The following is a 17,311-nucleotide window of genomic DNA, read 5'->3' on the forward strand; positions in this document are numbered from 1 at the left end:
CCATCCATGGGATTTTCCAAGCAAGAATCCTAGAGTGGGTAGCCATTATCTTCCAGAGGATATTCCCAACCCAAGGATCAAACCCGAGTCTCCCTGTATTGCAGGCAAATTCTTTACTGTCTGAGCCCACCAGGGAAGCCCTTTATTCTTGGAACCCTTTCTTAAAAGGAAACATTATGGAGGAGGCTGGTCTATGAAAAATACCAAAAATAGGGCTTCCCGGGGGGCTCAGTGGGTAAAGAATCTGCCTGCAATGCAGGAGACACAGGAGATGTGGGTTCAACCCCTGGGTTGGGAAGATCCCCTAGAGAAGGAAATGGCAACCCACTCCAGTACTCTTGCCTGGAGAATCCCATGGACAGAGGAGCCTGGCGGGATACAGCCCATATGACTGCAAAGAGTCGGACACCGCTGAAGCGACTCAGCACACAGCACTGGCTGAAATGGTGAATGGTCAGAAGCTGCACCGAATGAGAATCACCCCACCATGGGCAAGCGCCTAAATCACCTCTGAGGACCCACAAGAGCTCTTGTAGTTCAAAATCCACTAGATCCTATCAGACTAGCTAAAACTTTTTAAAATGATACTACCCAAGGCTGTCCAGGATGCTGAATCATTTACCAGTAGTGGGAAGTGGGAACTGTTACTGTCATTTTGAAAAGTAATATAGTAATAGCTATTTAAATTAAATATGTATAACCCCTTTAAACCAGCAATTTCACTCCTAAGATTCTGTACTAAATAAATAAAACCATCAGTTCTTAAAAATGTGTATACAGAGATGTTTATTCATCAATATTATTATTGTTATAGTGAAAAAAATTGGAGGTAGAAAATGCCCACCTCTAGGGAAATAGGAAATAGGAAGCAGCAAGCACCACTTGGTGCTTCTGTACTATGGGATAATACACAGCCATTAAAAAGAAGGATTTAGACCTCTACAGATTGACTTGAAAGGATTTTCATGATATATTGATAAATGGAGAAAAATAAAATGAGAAAAACATATACAGATCATGATGCTATTTTTATAATGCAATTATACAAAATGTCTCTTATATTCGGGACTGCATTTATATATAGTAACACGGTCATAAACAAGCTATGGAAAAATGCGTTCTAGTTTATTAACAGTAGTTGTTTGTGTGCCAGAAAATAAAACTTCAGTGAATATCTCAGTTCCCCAGCACAAGCCCTAGCCTCCTGGTATTGCAGGAAGCAGGACCCCTTCCAGGGCCTAAAAGTGGGCTCTTGTCCAACACTCAGAAATGAACTGTCCAAGGAGACACACGTGCTGACAAAGAGGTTTTATTGGGAGGAGGTGCCCAGGCGGAGAGCAGTAGGGTCAGGGAACCCAGAAGGACTGCTCTGCCATGTGGCTCTCGGGCTTGGATTTTATAGTGTTGGGATTAGTGTTTGGGTTGTCTTTAGACAATCATTCTGACTCAGAGTCCTTGCTGGTGGTGCACGCCTTGTTCAGCCAAGATGGATGCCAGCAAGAAGGATTCTGGGAGGTGGTCGGACACGTGGTGTATCCTTCCGCCTTTCCTGAACTCTTCCGGTTGGAGATGGCTTATTAGTTTTGTGTTCCTTACCAGGACCTACTGTGGAAAACAACTCATGCAATGGTTACTACGGTGCCTGGCCGGGGTGGGCGGTTTCAATCAGCGTGCTTCCCCTAACACTGGGACTCTTCACATAGCTTGAGAATTAAACTTGCAGGTATTCTGTACTTAATTGTTTTGCTCCAGAGCTTCCGTGGTGGCCCAGATGGTAAAGAATCTGCCCACAATGCAGGAGACCTGGGTTTGATCCCTGGGTTGGGAAGATCCCCTAGAGTAGGAAATAGCAACCCATTCCAGTATACTTGCCTGGAGAATTCCATGGACAGAGGAGCCTGGCGAGGCTACAGTCCATGGGGTCACAAAGAGTCGGACACAACTGAGCAACTAAGACTTTCACTTTTCTTTAACTTGTCTCCCAAGTCAAATGCTTACTGTCTGTGGTAGGTCCCAAGGTTAAGCTTCAAGAAGCTCAAGAAAACAAAGCTATCTCTCTAGGTATTTATACTTCAAAAGAGGTGAAGACTCGGAATTTAGAGATCTCTAGGATCTAAAAACTGGAGACTCCTGACGCTATCTTCTTCCTAGAGAAATTTTATTTACATTCCAAAGGGTGGTGTTAGGATTCAGGCCAGTGACATTCCCAAGGAGACCATTCCAGAAGAAGAGAACAGGTTCCCTTTCCCTCCTTACAAGTAGTGAAAAATCATCTTTCCTTGTCACTAGTCTTTGAATGTCTGGTCCTTGAATGGGACCCAGCCCAGGATAAGATCCAGGCCCAGGCAACTCTGACTCACTGATTGTTTCTGTAAATCATTTTGTACACTCTCAATACGTAATGAAAACATTTAAGAGAAAAACATGAAAAAGAAATAGCCAAAATATGCCATGATGTGATAAGCACTGAGGAACTGGCAAAGAGAATGGAGCAGCTCCAGTTCTGAACTTAAGTTTGCCCAGGGTGGAGGCACTTACTGCTTTACTGGTCTTTTCACTTGTCAAACAAGGTTAATAATTCATACTGCCCATGAATCTTGTGAGCATCACAAAAGACAATGGTAAGAAAGTGCCTTGTTAAACTAAAAGCGCTATACAAATGCACGGCGGCTTTATTCTCCACTGTACTGGATACGCTTGGCAGAGAACAAAGAGTTACAAACTGTGACTCAGTCCTGAACTCCTTTGATTGGGGCCCGCCCCAGCTTACAGACATGGGCTGTGATGTTGCTGTTTCAGCTTCCTGGGAGTCAGGCTGACTAGGTTGTAGGATTAATGCCAGTTTATACATCACAAGGGAAAAGGGAGCCTCATTAAGGGGCATGGGGAACACACAGCCACTTCCACCAGAGGCCTGGATCAGCCTCAGCAAAGGGACACGGTATGAAGCCCCCAGCTCACATCTGAACATTTCCTTCTGCTCTAAGCCCAGACCCCTGTTCCACAGCATGAGCTAAAGGCTTCACGTCCAACCTTACACCAGTTGGAAGCAAACGCAATAAAACATGACCAGTCTGTGCCTCCCCTCCACACCCAATCCCACCCCTCTGAGTAGAGCACCCGCCAAATTTCATTGTAAATCCTGCTGCCTCCCACTGCCCCCCACAAAAAAAAAAAAAAAAAAAAAAAAACCGTAACTTCAAAGCAAACAGAAGACTTGCTATTTGTTTGCGGTTTTATTTTTTAAATCTGTGTTCCTATTCCCCTCCACTACTATGGAAAGACAGATGATAAAGGACATGTCTGTTAAGGTGCGGGTGCACTGTGCGTGTTTACTGATTTCCTTCGGCCTCACGGCCTGCCCACCCACCAGAGCTCCCTGAAGACGCAGGGCTGCAGGCCTTGTCTGCGCAGCCCCTCCGCCTGCAGTGGGTCTTCACCCGCTGAAATGACCCCTCCTCCCTCTTTGTATGGTCTTCTTGGCCCTGAAATTGAGGGAGGGGAGGCAAAGGGTTCAGATTCTATTTGTCTTTGCAAACCGCCTTCCTTTCTTCGACTTGCTGGTGGTAGGCATGTCTTAGCTGAAGCTAAATTGCTTTATTCGAGGGCTGAGTTAGGTTTGCGTTTGTTCAGCCTCTGAGCCATGCCCGACTCTGCAACGCCATGGACTGCAGCACACTCCTCTGTCCTCCACTATCTCCCAGAGTTTGCTCAAACTCGTCTGTTGAGTTGGTGACACTATCCAACCATCTCATCCTCTGCCGCCCCCTTCCCCTTTTGCCTTCTTTCCCAGTATCAGGGTCTTTTTCAAAGAGTCGGCTCTTCGCGTCAGGTGGCCAAAGTACTGAAGCTTCAGCTTCAGCAACTGTCCTTCCAGTGAACATTCAGGGTTGATTTCCTTTAAGACTTGACTGGTCTGATCTTGCTGTCCAGAGGTTAGGTGCCAGGAGCCAAAAGATCACCCGGCTGGCATTCCCTGAGCGCCAAGTGGCGTGTTCTTCTTCACTGGAAGGGCTCCACCAACCACCATTGGCCCCTCCCCAGGGGCTGGAGAAAGCCAACCCCGCCGGTCTGCAGCGTCCTGCTCTCTGCCCACAAGAGGGCGCTCGCTCCACGCCCCAATATGCTGGCCTCTGGGGTTCTGGGAAGGTACCTTTCCAGGTGGTGTTGGATGCAACCAAGGCCTGGGACCTCAGGCCCTGGGTCCCTTCCTGGTTCCCAACTGTGCAAGCCACTACACCCTGCAGGGAAGGAGAGGCCACTAGAGAAGGAGGGACACCAAAAGGTAAGGCTTCCAGCCCTCTTGAGACGGTCCACTCATCCCCACCCCAAGGAGGAAGAAGACAATGCCGCAAACCTGGGCCCCAGGGAAGTGCGGAGGAAAGAGGAAGAGGAGGATATGGTTTCCCTTTGAGGTCCCCAGAGCCTACAGGGGAACTTGCCTGGGGCCCACCAGGCCTGGAGGGGACAGAACTATGACACCTGCCCCATCACCCTGAGACACAACTTACCCCCTTGCCCCCACCCTCACCCACCAAGTGAAAACACTAACGCAAACAATGAACTCAGGCAGTAATTCAGACAGTTACTCACCTTCCCTGATGGGGGCTGAGAATGAGGCTTGGCTCTGATGGAATAACCGGGGTGATTCATTCTGCTAAGGCTGTAGGGATTGGCTGGATCAATATTGACAGAAAAGCTTGAAGCCATGGTTGCCCAGCCCTGGGATCCCCACCCCATCCTGAGGACCCCCCCACTCCACCCCTTTCACGAACACCCCATGATTCACATATTGACACAGCTGCCAGCTTCTCAGACCACCACCCCTAGTACAAAGAACCCTGTCCCCTGAATGCACGGTCAGACTCCTGAAGCGTGCTTCCCCACTTCGACCACCCAGGGCATAGGCATCAGAATGGAACTCAAGCATCCAGTGTCCTGTCTGTCTGTGGTGGTCTCAACAGAATGACAGAACACTCCTTGACCAGGGGCTGGGCATGTCAGTGGCACCTCCTCTGCCCCCACTTCACTGTGGTGAGAATGTGGACCAGCCCCGCCTCCCAGCGCTTGTGACTCTTCCGCTCTGACCATACCCAGAGCAAAAATAAGTCTTCATAATCAGGGACCTTGCTAGGACCATCTCTGCTCCACTCTGGGCTCAACACAGCCTGACTCAAGCACCATTTCCTCCAAGCCCATCCCAGAACCCACTCTACTGGGGACCGCTTGGGTGTGTGTGTGTGCTAAGTCACTTCAGCCGTGTTCGACTCTTTGCAACTCCATGGACCATAGCCCGCCAGGCTCCTCTGTCCATGGGATTCTCCAGGCAAGAATACTGGAGTGGGTTGCCATGCCCTCCTCCAGAGGATCTTCCTGACCCAGGGATCAAACCCCCATCTCTCCTGTCTCCTGCACTGGCAGGCGGTTCTTTACCACTAGCACCACCAGGAAGCCTGGGGACCCCTCAAGCCTTTCCTTTAAGGCGGCTTCACCCAGAGTGGACATCTTTTCTAATCCACATCAAAGCCAGCTTATGAACTCACAGCCACTCTGTTAGGGTACATCCACCATCTTGTGAGCCTTCCCACCAGTTTTCCTGGCCTGGTGAGTCACTGAGTCACTCCCAGAGGTAACTGTAACCTTCTGATGGTTGATGCGGCATCAAGCAGAGGAGGAGACAGAAATCACTGGGAAGCCAGGACACAGGGGTAGATTTAAACAAAAAATAATCATAATTTTATCGTACAATTACCACCATTAGACAGACAGATCAGATAGAGGGCGTCTCCACCTCCCAATTTATTTTCAGTCCCGGAGAAGTTCATTGTAGCTCATAGCCAAGGCCCCCAGGAAGGTGACATATTCTTGGAAGTTCACCACCTGGTCCTTGTTCTGGTCCATTTCGTCCATTAGCTCTGCGGTTTCCGCATCCTGCATCTTTTAATGTGTCAGAATGGGAAAGCCAGACTCAATGGTGATGAGACCTTGAGTTCTCTGCATTTCCCCCTCCCAGGCAGCCTTCTCTCATACAAGTGTCTCTGTTCTCACTCGTCACCAAAGATCCAGTTCCACCTTGGGTTCACTTGGCTTTACCCCTCCTCTGTCCCTCACTCAAGGGAGGGAATACCAGGCTGAGAGTAGCCCCAGCCCCGCAGGAGTGTGAACCAACGGTAAGACATGTGGTCTAGGGCCCTGGAATGTGGACAGGGGTGAGTCAGATGCACCTGGCACCCCGTCCTCTCCCAATCCTGCTGCTAAAGAGTGGGAGGTGGGGAGAGGGGGCCTGGGAGGCTCACTCATCTCCCCAAGGGTGAGCTCCTTCTGGACAAGCTCTTTCAGCTCCTTCTTGCTCAGGGTGTTCTCGTCACCATCATGGCCGGAGTACTTGTGGCAGATGACCACCAGGAGGCTAATGGCCTGATCCAGGGGGTGTCCCCATAGCTGAAGACTGGGCTCAGAGGTGCAGGCAGCGGGACAGGTCAGCAGCCTGGGCAGCAAGGCTTTCTCACTCACCCACACACCTCAAGACCACTGTCAAGCAATCCCTTCGACTCCCTTTGGCTAGAATGAGGTGAGCCTTGATGGAGAAAGCCCAGGGCTGGAAGGGGAGGGGAGGGCAGACTCTAGGGCCAAGAGATGAGTGTCCTGCAGAGAAGGGAACCAGAGCAGAGGTGGTTCTAGGATCCTAAGAAATAAATAGGACCACAGTTGAGAACTCTCCTCTAGGGGTTCCAAGAAAGTTGAGGAGTATGCTGGGAGTGTGGGCTGGAGGCTGCACACCCAGCCGCCGTCCCCCCGCCACACACACACACACACACACACACACACACGCACACATCCTCACAGGACTACATACCGTGGCACTGACTCACCCCACGCCTGGGACGCACCCTCCTGCAGCCTCCCAGGCCCGCTGTGAGAGCTGCCCCATAGGATGCCTTAGCCCGGGGCCAGCCTGACACGGCCTGCCTCTCCCCGCCACCGGCCTACTCTGAATGCCAGCGGACCAGGGAGCGCCGGCGGCGGCCCTGGGGAGAACTCACCGCCGGTTGCAGCGAAACGAGAAGGGAGCGACCGAGCGGAAGGCTGAGTGGTCGGCCAGCCCGCCCTATAGTTGCGCCGCAGGGAAGCCGGTCAGCGAAAGCGCCCCCGCCGCCCATGTCCCCCCCACGCCCCACCCTGCAGGCTCTTTACACAGTACCCAGGCCGAACTTTGCATGTCCCCTGCCCCGGCTTTTCGGGGCTCCGTGGGGTGGGTGTGAGGGGCTTAAGGAAGACCTCCTAATCTCCCAACCTCATTTTGTCCCCCATGTCTTGATGTGACAGGGCAAGGGGAGGAGGCGGAGAACCGGGCAGCGACTGTGTGTGTGTCTGTCTGTCTGTCTGTCTGTCTGTCTGTCTGTCCGTGTAGAAGTAAGAGGGTGGCTATCCTGGGAAAACCCTCGATGAAGGATAGAAGTGACAGGGCCTCTGGAACACCCATCCCACTAGGGACAATAAATTCCTGCCGCCACCACCCCCTCCCTTCCCCCACCCCACGCCCCTCCCGAATTCCACTCGGAACCTCTTGCCCTTTAAAGTGCACGCACACCCAGGCGAGCAGAGCCCTGTGTCATTAGTTATTTACCCTCCACTGCAAAGTTTTTCAGATCCTCTCCTAAGAAAGGATTTTGCTATGGAGAAGTGGGGACAGCAGAAATCTCTGGACCCCAGAGATGATGGGGGATGGGGCTCGTTGCAAAGGGGGAAATGGAGGAGAAGGGCCTGGCCTGGAGGTCAAGGCCAGACTCTGTTTTCTTAGTGTGTTGGGGTTGGGGGGAGGGAGAGCCTCCTGTGAGCCAGGGACAAGTCATTCTGGCCTGCCCACCACTGCCCTCAGGAACCAAATCCCAGCTGCCCCCAGTGAAAGGGACAGAATAAAGGGGCAAAGTAGTGGGACAGTTAATCCCACTAGGGGACTATAGGTAGAAAAAGTATAAGAGACCCCTATGAATTGATGATTACTCAAGAAAGTGGGTTTGCTTAGCCACAAAACCAAGCAGGCTTGCTTAGCAACGAAACAATGCATCAGAAACATAAGACATAGCCCCAAACAACAAAACAGTGATGGTATGAGCCCCACATACTGCCCAGTGAGCTCAGTAAGTTAATGATCCCGAGGTCATGCTCTCTGTACACATAAAAAACAGTAATTTGTGGACCTAACTTGACCATGTAGAGACAAGAAAACTCCCTGCTCAACCCAGAGGAGGAGTTAATGATGGAAGCATGATGTCTTCTAAGAAAGACAAAGGTCTTCTCCCCCTCCTCACCTTTCCTCTGATTGTAAAATTGTAACCCAGTAAGTTCTTAGGGCCCGGTATCTCTCACTCACCCACTTGTAAACCTCACAATCGTTCTCTTCCAGTAAATCACTTCTTTTCTATCACTTAGCCTCTTGCTGAATTCTTTGCTATGCTGAGACATAAAGGGCTATGGTACCAGAGCTCTTTGGAGCTCCTGAAAAAGCACCTAAGGATTTCACCCGTGTCCTCGTTCCCTGAGCACTTTGCCTCAGCAGCTTTCTCTGCATACTTGCAGCATTCCCTCGAGACAAGCAAAAGCCTGGCCCCGCTTCCCCATTTGTGTGTGTGTGTGTGTGTGGAGGGCAAGACTACGCCTGGATAAGATTAGTCACACCCACTCTGAAAGACTCAGAACCCTAAGTCCCAGAGGCTGTCCATTTACTCAAGGAGAAACTCTGCCTGGCCCCACCCCACCCCAGCGAAGGTGGAAAAGAATCTACCAAACCAGCCCTGGACACCTGGAATGGAAAACCTTTATTCCTCTGCTGGAGGGCAAGGCTGAAGCAGGGTCTGTCTGGGAGGGAGGGGAAGGTGAGGGGCCATGCAGGGTTTGTGAACAGAGCTGCAGGGGCCAGGGACCAGGCCCCGGTCATTGGCTCTCCTCCAGAAAGAAGTCGTTGTAGGCCATGCACAGCGTGGTCAGGAACACCGAGTACTCCTTGAAGTCAATCTCCTGGTCGCTGTTCTTGTCCAAGCTCTTCATCAGGTCGTCAATGCTGCTCTCCCTCATCTTCTTCGAGGGCCCAGATAGAGAGACAGGTCAGCCAGCCACCTCTCCCAGCCCTGCGGTGGCCCCTGGGAAGGTGGCCTCAGGCTGATCCCCAGCTGAGTCAGCAACACGGAGCATCTCAACCCCCAGAGCCTCCCCCCAGGCCACAGCCAGCATGGGATCTGACACCTAGCAGAGCCTCCGTGCCCTGACTCCTCAACCTGAACAAATGACTAGAGTACAGCTACTGCAGGCGCCCCTCTTCCTCTCAACAATTTCTACCATTCAAAGAAACAGCTAGATTTCCTACAACACCTCATAGAAACAGCTTGGTGACTATACTGGCCCTGAGCAGCATCCAAGTCTTACTCTGTCCCTGTTGGGGATCGTTCAGAACGCAAGCAGATCACACATCCCTCCACGAGAGCAGTGGTTAGAGCTCTGTGTTCCCTAGCTAGGAGAGCCTGCAGGACAGCTGTATGGAATGAGTGCATGGCACCCAGGCCTGCTCTCTGTCTGGTCCCCTGCCCTCCCAGCTCAGCTCTACAAGAGGAGGGAGACAGGGCGCTTGGGGGGAACAGGAAGAAAATACAGGCACATCCTGCCCGCTCCTCTTCGCTGCCCTCCACTCCAGCTTTGCCACAGGAGACAGGACGTCGGGACATACGGAGATGGAAACAGCCTCTCTGTGACGCCGTGCTTGTCCCCAGTCTGGGCTCCTGTTAAAGCCAGGCCCTCCCCAGGGCCTCCGTCTCCCTGTAATTAACCCTGCTGGACCCACGGCCCCTCCCTCTGCCCTCATTAACTCCAGGATGCAGAGAAGTAGGCAGGAAGGCCAGAGGGGAGGCCTGGTGACACCCACACGTGCTTTGGTCCCCTGTCCACAGAGACGCCTTCCCACTTTTCTCTAGGGAGGTCCGCTAAGGTTCAGGATGCCGCAGGAGAGCCCCCTGACCCAGGCTGATTTTAAAGGAAAGAGGGAGAGTGATACGTGGAGCTGGCCTGGAATTCCAGCCTCCCACTAGCTGGAGATTGTATAATGTATCTGAGCCTCAATTTTTTTTTAAGTGTAACAATAATGTGATGACTGCCACGTAGGCCTCTCCCTCTTCAGTTGCCTCCCTCCCACCACCTCCATCTGGTAAGAATCAGTTCTGCTTCCTTCCAACCTGTGTTCACAAACTAGCAGAATGGTCCTTTGGGGTCCCCCGTCAGCATCAGCTGAAAGCCCCAGCAGTGGTGGACGCACAGAGCAGGACCAGGTGGGAGCCCTGCCTGTGAGTTTTGCATAGCTGACCTGGACCGCTGAACGCCCTCACCCACCACCCACCCCATTCCTCTCACAGATTCCACAGCTGCAGGAACCCAGCCTCAACCTGGAAGTCTCCTTGATCTCCTTCTCTGAATCCCTCACCCGGGCTGAGGTCCACCCTGCAAACGCTGCCCTTCTCTGTTCCCAGTGATACCTGATTCATCCCTCCCCGCTAGGTCTAGAGTTGTGCACGCCCAAGATGCCCACCGTCTTCCTGGGGTCTCCGCCCCTACTTTTGGCCATCCTGTCCTGGCTGAGACTAGTGTATCTTGCAGACAGACATGCGCCCCCTCTGGAGGGGCCTCCCTCCCTCGTGCTGGGGAGCCCCTGACAGTGGCATCCGTGCTTCCCCTTCTTTTCCCTCCCTTCCCCCAACTGCCCAGGGAGCACTGGGACTCTGGGGTGCAGGGGAGGGACCAGAACCTACCTCACCAAGACACAGCTCCTTCTTGATCAGTTCCTTCAGCTCCTTCTTGCTCAGAGTCAGTTTGCTGCCCTCTCTCCCAGAATATTTATGGAAAGTGGTGACCATAGTGGTCAGGGCCTTCTCCAGGGGGGTCTCCATCACGGCGTGCAGTTCCAGAAGCTGAAGGGAGAGGGAAAGATCACGTTCCCCAGGAAGCCGGACCCCATCACTAGCCCCTCTCCAAGCTTCTCCTTCAAGGAGCAGTGACTGGAATGCATGGTGAGACCAAAATCTAGCACGTGGACCCCAATGTCTCAGGATAGGCTGTAGTGAGACCCACAGCAAACTTGGAACAGCCAGAGCCTGACCAGCCCTGGAAGGAGACTGCACACTCTCCTGCTTAGAAGATGTTGTAAAAAAGCTGACCTCCCCAGAAGAACTGGTGGCAAATGGTGGAACCAATGAAGGGTCAGGATTTTCTTCCGGCCTGACCCAGCTTGGGCACTCATTTTTCAGAGGTCATCCTCCTTGCCCTAGTCACCCTCCTTGCCCCAGGAGCCTGAACCACCCACTATCAGGGAGTGTCCCATTACAGAAGTGGGGGACAGGGCAAAGAGAGAATCCAGGGGTTGGAGGAACCTGGGGCTGAAACTGGAAGATAAGATCTCAACAGGAAGCCGGGAGGGGTGACAGGACTTGTCCGGCTGGTCCCCAGGCTCCCGCCCAGAGAACTGTACACACGGACCAGTCATGAGTCAGGGAAGGAAGTGGGCCTCCTCTCCGGGGTCATTGTGAGGGCTGGATCCAGAGGCTGGGTCTGATGGGGCCCTCCAGTCCACCAGCACAGCCACACACCCCTCCAAAGGAAGAAGCTCTTGGAGCTCCTGTGACTCAGACTTGAAAACCACTTCCCCCTTAGGCAGGAAGGAGCCAACACCCAAGGAACTTGGGGGCTGCAGGTAAATCTGTGCAGGGTCCTGAGCCAGGAAACGAGGAAGAAGCTGCTGTCTCCTACCCTCAGCCGGAAGCCCACCTGGCTATTCCTGAACCGGACCTGTCATTCAACTCCTACCTCCCCAAACCCTCAGCTTCTCCCCGCCACCGGGAGACTCAGCCAGGACCACGGTGGAAGGCGAGGGTCTCGGCAGTTGCAGCAGCCTCCTGGCTGGTTCCGATCCCCACCTCCACCTCCAGGGCCACTCCTCAGGAAATTCTCATAGCCATGATGCCAAATACCTGGCCCTCTCCTCCCTGAGCACATGCGCACTCATCAGACCCAGCCTTTCTTGGGGGAGGTCACCAGAGCTTGTCAGCCTCTGGCCTCATCGCCCAGCTTGCCCTACCATATAAATGAGCAGGGAGATCAGAAGGAAGGACTCACCCAGGAAAGAGAGAGCCAGAGAACTCACGCGGCAAACTCGGGCTGCCTGCCACTGCTCTCTGCCTTTATTCCCTTGTTCCAATCCCCAGGAAACCAGGGGAAAGAAGGGCCAATAAGAAGGGGCCAGGGACCAAAGAAGCTTAGGTCAGAGCCTCCTGGGACATGGCTGCAAAGAAACCCCCTTTTGCGAATCTCACCTCACTTGTTTCTAAACAGAGGGGATGGGAGCATACTGAGTTTACCATGGTACATACATTTTCAATCCCAGAAGCTTTGTCTTTCCAACCAAAACCCAGAACTCACAATCTGATGGGAAGACAGCCAGGCTCCCTGGAAAGAAGAATCAGGAGGTGTGCAGGGTATCCACCTATACCTTAGGCTGCTCTTTGTATTGGAGCCCTCCTACCCACCCCAAGAGCAGAACAGATGCAGCTCAAGATGGGAATCAGCGGGGAAAGATGTTTCCTGCCAAGGGCATGGTCAAGACCATTAGCGAGTATGTAGGCTAAGATTTTTAAAGGATTCTTCGACACCTCACTGGTCACCATGGGAAAGAATTGTCAGAGACTCCTGGGGAACTGGGAATCAGGGAGACCAAGGCAGAAATCGGGGACGGGTAGGGCTGGATGATGGGGTAGAGGCTGCAGACTCTGGGGAGCAGGTTCAAGGTGCAGTAATGACCAGGGTGTGAGTCAAGGAGATTTGCCTATATCCTAGGGGAGACTCAGACATTGTTCTGTGATTAGTTGCTCAGGCGTGTCTGACTCTTTGCAGCCCCATGGACTGTAGCCCGCCAGGCTCCTCTGTCCATTAGATTCTCCAGGCAAGAATACTGGAGTGGGTTGCCATGCCCTCCTCCAGGGATCTTCCCAAACCAGGGATTGAAACCAGGTCTCCCACGTTGCACATGGAATCTTTACCATCTGAGCCACCAGGGAAGCCCAAGAATACTGGAGTGGATAGGCTATCCCTTCTCCAGGGGATCTTCCCGACCCAGGAACCCTGTTGGGGTCTCCTGCATTGCAGGCAGATTTTTAATCAGCTGAGCTACCAGGGAAGCCCAGACATTGTTCTACCACCAACCAGTTCAAGAATGAGAAGAGAACAGAGTTAGGGGCTTAGCACCTGTGGCTGATGCCGCCAAACCCTAGCCTGCCTAGATGCTCCCGGCTGCCCCCAATTCCACTCCCACCCCCAGCTGCCAAAGGTAAAGAGGCAGCAGGGACTGGTCGCTAAGCAACAGGAGTTTCCAAAGTAGAGAGTGATGCAGAAGGGAGACTCAGGGGAGGGCACTCCGATGGAAGATGGGCAGACCGGGGCGAGGGATGAGGGGGAGAAGGAAGAAGTGGCAAACTTTTTCCTGGATCAAAATTCTATCCGAGTCTCTGTAGTCACACTCTGAAGGAACATCTGAGTCACCTACCCCACTCCTCTGCAACTTGAGAGAAAAACACAACGTGATGGAAGAAAAGGGGAAAGCTTGAAAGGTCACGGGAACCAGACCTTCTCTGCCTCTGGACCTGCCTTCTACTCACCTCTTCATTGAAGGTCCCTGTACCACCCAAGCAGGGCCTGGAAATCTAACCCCCACCCGTTGCAGGTTGGAGCTGCTGGTCTTTAACCTAAAGAGAAGCACTATCGTGCCTGATATTTTCAGGAGGGGTAGGGAGGAGGGGAGGGGAGTCTCAATTCACTTACCAGATCTCATGCCTAGAATTTTGTCTCCAAAACTCTGGTCGCCTCCCTCTATCTCCCTCCCTCCCAATCCAGTTACTGTCCTACACTCATCAGTTCCAAGGTCCTCTGTCCTCCTCTGATGGAGCATGACTGTTAACTGGTAACGAATCTCATCCCAGGGCCTCCAGGAGAGATAGGCTTAGAGAAGGATGATATGCTCACGCTGTGGCCATCAAGCTGCCCTTCCTCCATGTCCCCTTCCTGATCTGACCCTGGACAGGAAGGATTCATCTTCCCTGGGGTCTGAAGCCAGGCCACTGGAACAGGTGGCAGGCAGGGCCCGAGCTGTAAGTGTCAGGACTGAGCCTTCCTCCCCATCCCACTCTGGCCTCACTACTTCCTCCCCATGACTCAGCCCTTTCCCCACCACCCCAGGGCACCCACACTCCATTCCAGACCCCAACCAGGAGCAGATGTGACCTCCGAATCCATCCCAGCCTCAGTCAGAGATCCTGCCAGAGGCAAGGCTGGGGAGGTGGGATGGGTGAGAACACTGGCTAAGATCCTACAGCCAGGATGTTCCAAGCCTCTGGGGTCCCTTTCCCTGCCTTTGACCCCATCCAGAGTCGACTCTGTCCTTCACACACATGCACAGTCCCCCACATCCCTCTCCACTTTCACTAATCTGCTCTCCACTCTCCAGAAGACTACAGCTCAACTCCCAGCATCCTCCATTACCCCCTCCCCACTGGCCCCACCAGGCATCCCTCAGGCCCCACCCCACGCCCCCGGAGTTTCTCAGACCATCAGCCTCATAGCTTTCAAGAATCTTTATTGAACTTGTTCAGTATTGTGCTCACATCTGGAGGAGCCAGGGTGAGGTGATGCGCCCACCGCCAACAGGGAAGACCCCAGCTGGCAGCCCACCCCTGCCCCACACCTGAGGAGCCTTCATTTTTTCCGGGGCTGCTTATCAGGGAACCCTTCGAAGAACTCATTGCACATCATGGCGATGCAGGACAGGAAGACGCAGTACTCCTGGAAGTCCACCTCGTTGTCCTTGTTGCAGTCCAGGTTGCTCATCAGTTTCTGGAACGCAGCTTCATCCGTCCTTTTCTGCAGGAGGAAGAGGCTACAGGTGGAAACCGGAAGCGAGGTCGGGGTCGGGAAGTGGAGCAGAGCTAGCACCGGGTGAGGTCTGAGCTCCAGACGGGAGCTCAGGAGGACACAGGCACCCCTGCGGGGCCTGGCTCTGGACCTCCAGCCCTAGGGGCTAAGCTACCCCTCAGATGAAGTCTGAGGACCTGGGTACAACTGCGTAAAGGAGACCACAGCCTCTTCTGCCAAGGTCATTTTAAGAGTCCAATCATACAGTGGTCATGAAAGCAATAGATAAACAGCGTAAAGGTTGATACAGACGGCATCTGGGATTGCTCAAGAGAATTCTGTAAGTGTGTGAGTGTCTCCAGAGAACTGTATCTTCACGTCCACAAGCCAAACAGAAACTCAAAAATGGTTTATGGGGCGGGGGGATGGTGATAAAATAGAAATATGAGGTTAACAGATATACACTACTGTATATAAAAGAGATAAGCAACAAGGATTTACTGTATCACACAGGTAACTGTATTCAATATTGTGTAATACCTTATAATGGAAAAAAATCTGAAAAAATAGATATGTGTATATATAGCTAAATCACTTTGCTGTACACCTGAAATAAACACAGTGTAAATCAACGATATTTCAACTTAAAAAAAAAAGGCATATAACTTTCACAGAATCTTAAAAAAAAACAACAACAAGTTTCATTGCTGGAGTGATGGCAAGAGTTTGACCATCGCAGTTCATGATCTCAGCTTTAAACACGGACTTCCTTGGGAAGTTACTTAGCCTCTCTGAGCATCAGTTTCCCTCCAGGGAAGTTGTACAGAGCACCATACCCTATCTGCTCACTCTGCCCTCTTTCTGAGGGTGCTAGGAAGTGAGCTGTGGGTGCTCACCGTGCTTTGGCCCCAGGCAGCCAGGGTAAGCTCTCTGCCTGGAAATTGCCCGTGTCAGCAGCAGATGCCAGCTGTAGGTAATGCTTCACAGAGGACGGGTGCCTCCCAGGCAGTATCACTCACCCCTAAAAAGCTGGGCAGCTCCCGGGTCAGCAGCTCCTTTAGCTCAGACTTGTTGAGCTTGAACTTGTCACCCTCCTTGCCCGAGTACTTGTGGAAGGTGGACACCATCACATCGAGGGCCTTCTCCAGGGGGTACGCCATGGCAGCAATCAGGAGCTGGGGGCAGGGTCACAGAGACAACCTTATTTTCCCCACCCCACCCCCAGCTATGTATTTGTAAATGCCCCCCACTCCCATCCCTCAGGGAGCACATTGGTGACACTGCTCCCATCCAGAAAGGGGTTCAGCTCCTAGCGGGAGAGGGAAATGTATGCTTGGGGCAGTGAACCCCTGCAGGGCCTGGTGCTCAGGCTCCGGGTTCCAGGCAGCCAGCTCCCCAGGAGCACTTTCTCCACCCTCACTTGGTCCATTCACTCACTGGTACGCTCAGCCCACAGCAGCCCCACCCCAGCCCATTCTTTCCCCCTCCCAACACTGGGCTGGGTGAGGCTGCTGGAGGCTTGCCCAGGGGCCTAGCGGAAAAAACCAGTGCATAGGGAGGGGCAGGGTGAGGTGGCAGAGGCACGGATGCAGGGCAGGGACGGGGAGGCCACCCTCCCTTGGGCTGGGCTGCTGGTGCAGGACCGAGGCTCCTAGGACATAACCAGCCAGAGCCCACAGGCGCCTTCTGCCTTCACTGTGCTTTCCACATCCAAGTGTGCCACCCAGCAGACACCAGCCCACACACCCACCAGTGTGTACAGCAGCAACAACGCACGCAAGCCCCGGCATCACAGAACCCCTCAGACAGTTCCCACCAGCCACCTCACACTTGTTGTTCTTTCCTGAGTGCACACGCACTTGTGCACACGCACACCACCCACCCCAGAGCCTCCACATCGGAATCTCACATCTGGACCCGTTTAGTGCCTCTGGCCCCCATCCACCTCCCTTTCTCCTGCACCCAGCCTCGGCCTGACACCTCTTGCATGCCAGTCAGGCGACCACAACTCACCAAGAGAGAGGAAGTGCTGGGGAGAGATGATGGGGAGAGAGGAAGAATGGGGAGAACCCAGCAGTCTGACCTATTTATACCCGGGCCAGGCCCTGCCCATGGCAGGGGATGCGGGAGAACAGGACCCAGCCCTCCTATCGTGGGCTGATGTGGTGAACGCCACGGCCCCCCTCCACCCCCCTCCACCCGCCCAGCCTGGAAAGCTAGCTTCCTGCCCCAGCAGGCACAGACGGACATGGGAGAGCCCCAGGGGCACAGGCAGGGGCCTGGAGGGTGGGTGTGCACAGCTCAGCTCGAGTTTTAGGGAGCTGGGGGGAGGGACAGGTTGTGCCTGGGGCATGAGGGACAAGGAGGACGTGGT

General features: G+C 53.2%; 3 protein-coding genes across 10 annotated transcripts; all 3 read right to left on the bottom strand.

The window, feature by feature from the left end:
• Positions 1-5,770: 5,770 nt before the first annotated feature.
• S100A6 (S100 calcium binding protein A6) lies at positions 5,771-7,160 on the bottom strand. Its single transcript, XM_042243274.1, has 3 exons — positions 7,121-7,160; positions 6,303-6,521; positions 5,771-5,942 (listed from the first exon to the last, which is right to left on the bottom strand). Exons 1-3 carry the CDS (start codon positions 7,158-7,160, stop codon positions 5,806-5,808), a joined length of 396 nt encoding a protein of 131 aa, XP_042099208.1. The 3' UTR covers positions 5,771-5,805.
• A 1,640-nt stretch (positions 7,161-8,800) lies between these two features.
• S100A5 (S100 calcium binding protein A5) lies at positions 8,801-13,610 on the bottom strand. Of its 8 annotated transcripts, none has more exons than XM_012181831.5 (3): positions 12,154-13,610; positions 10,794-10,952; positions 8,801-9,078 (listed from the first exon to the last, which is right to left on the bottom strand). In XM_012181831.5, exons 2-3 carry the CDS (start codon positions 10,929-10,931, stop codon positions 8,935-8,937), a joined length of 282 nt encoding a protein of 93 aa, XP_012037221.1. In that variant the 5' UTR covers positions 10,932-10,952; positions 12,154-13,610; the 3' UTR covers positions 8,801-8,934. The 8 variants fall into 8 exon arrangements, with proteins under 8 accessions (XP_012037221.1, XP_060258082.1, XP_012037239.1 ...); XM_060402099.1 differs by having other exon boundaries at positions 12,009-12,192; XM_012181849.4 differs by having other exon boundaries at positions 11,845-12,192.
• Positions 13,611-14,645: 1,035 nt separating this feature from the next.
• S100A4 (S100 calcium binding protein A4) lies at positions 14,646-17,108 on the bottom strand. The gene is made up of 3 exons (XM_004002526.6): positions 16,951-17,108; positions 15,957-16,112; positions 14,646-14,946 (listed from the first exon to the last, which is right to left on the bottom strand). The coding sequence occupies exons 2-3, from the start codon at positions 16,095-16,097 to the stop codon at positions 14,782-14,784; spliced, it is 306 nt and encodes a 101-aa protein (XP_004002575.1). The 5' UTR covers positions 16,098-16,112; positions 16,951-17,108; the 3' UTR covers positions 14,646-14,781.
• Positions 17,109-17,311: the final 203 nt, after the last annotated feature.

Source organism: Ovis aries, chromosome 1 (assembly GCF_016772045.2).
Source record: "Ovis aries strain OAR_USU_Benz2616 breed Rambouillet chromosome 1, ARS-UI_Ramb_v3.0, whole genome shotgun sequence".
Classification (NCBI taxonomy): Eukaryota; Metazoa; Chordata; class Mammalia; order Artiodactyla; family Bovidae; genus Ovis; species Ovis aries.

Coding starts and splice junctions, on each gene's coding strand:
- S100A4 (XM_004002526.6), bottom strand. CDS start 16,097: ATGGCGTACCCCCTGGAGAAGGCCCTCGATGTGATGGTGTCCACCTTC. Junction 14,947..15,956: donor AGCTGCCCAGCTTTTTAGGG/GTGAGTGATACT, acceptor TTCCTCCTGCAG/AAAAGGACGGATGAAGCTGC.
- S100A5 (XM_012181831.5), bottom strand. CDS start 10,931: ATGGAGACCCCCCTGGAGAAGGCCCTGACCACTATGGTCACCACTTTC. Junction 9,079..10,793: donor AGGAGCTGTGTCTTGGTGAG/GTAGGTTCTGGT, acceptor GGGCCCTCGAAG/AAGATGAGGGAGAGCAGCAT.
- S100A6 (XM_042243274.1), bottom strand. CDS start 7,160: ATGGGCGGCGGGGGCGCTTTCGCTGACCGGCTTCCCTGCG. Junction 6,522..7,120: donor CGCTGACCGGCTTCCCTGCG/GCGCAACTATAG, acceptor AGTGGTCTTGAG/GTGTGTGGGTGAGTGAGAAA. Junction 5,943..6,302: donor GAAGGAGCTCACCCTTGGGG/AGATGAGTGAGC, acceptor TTCTGACACATT/AAAAGATGCAGGATGCGGAA.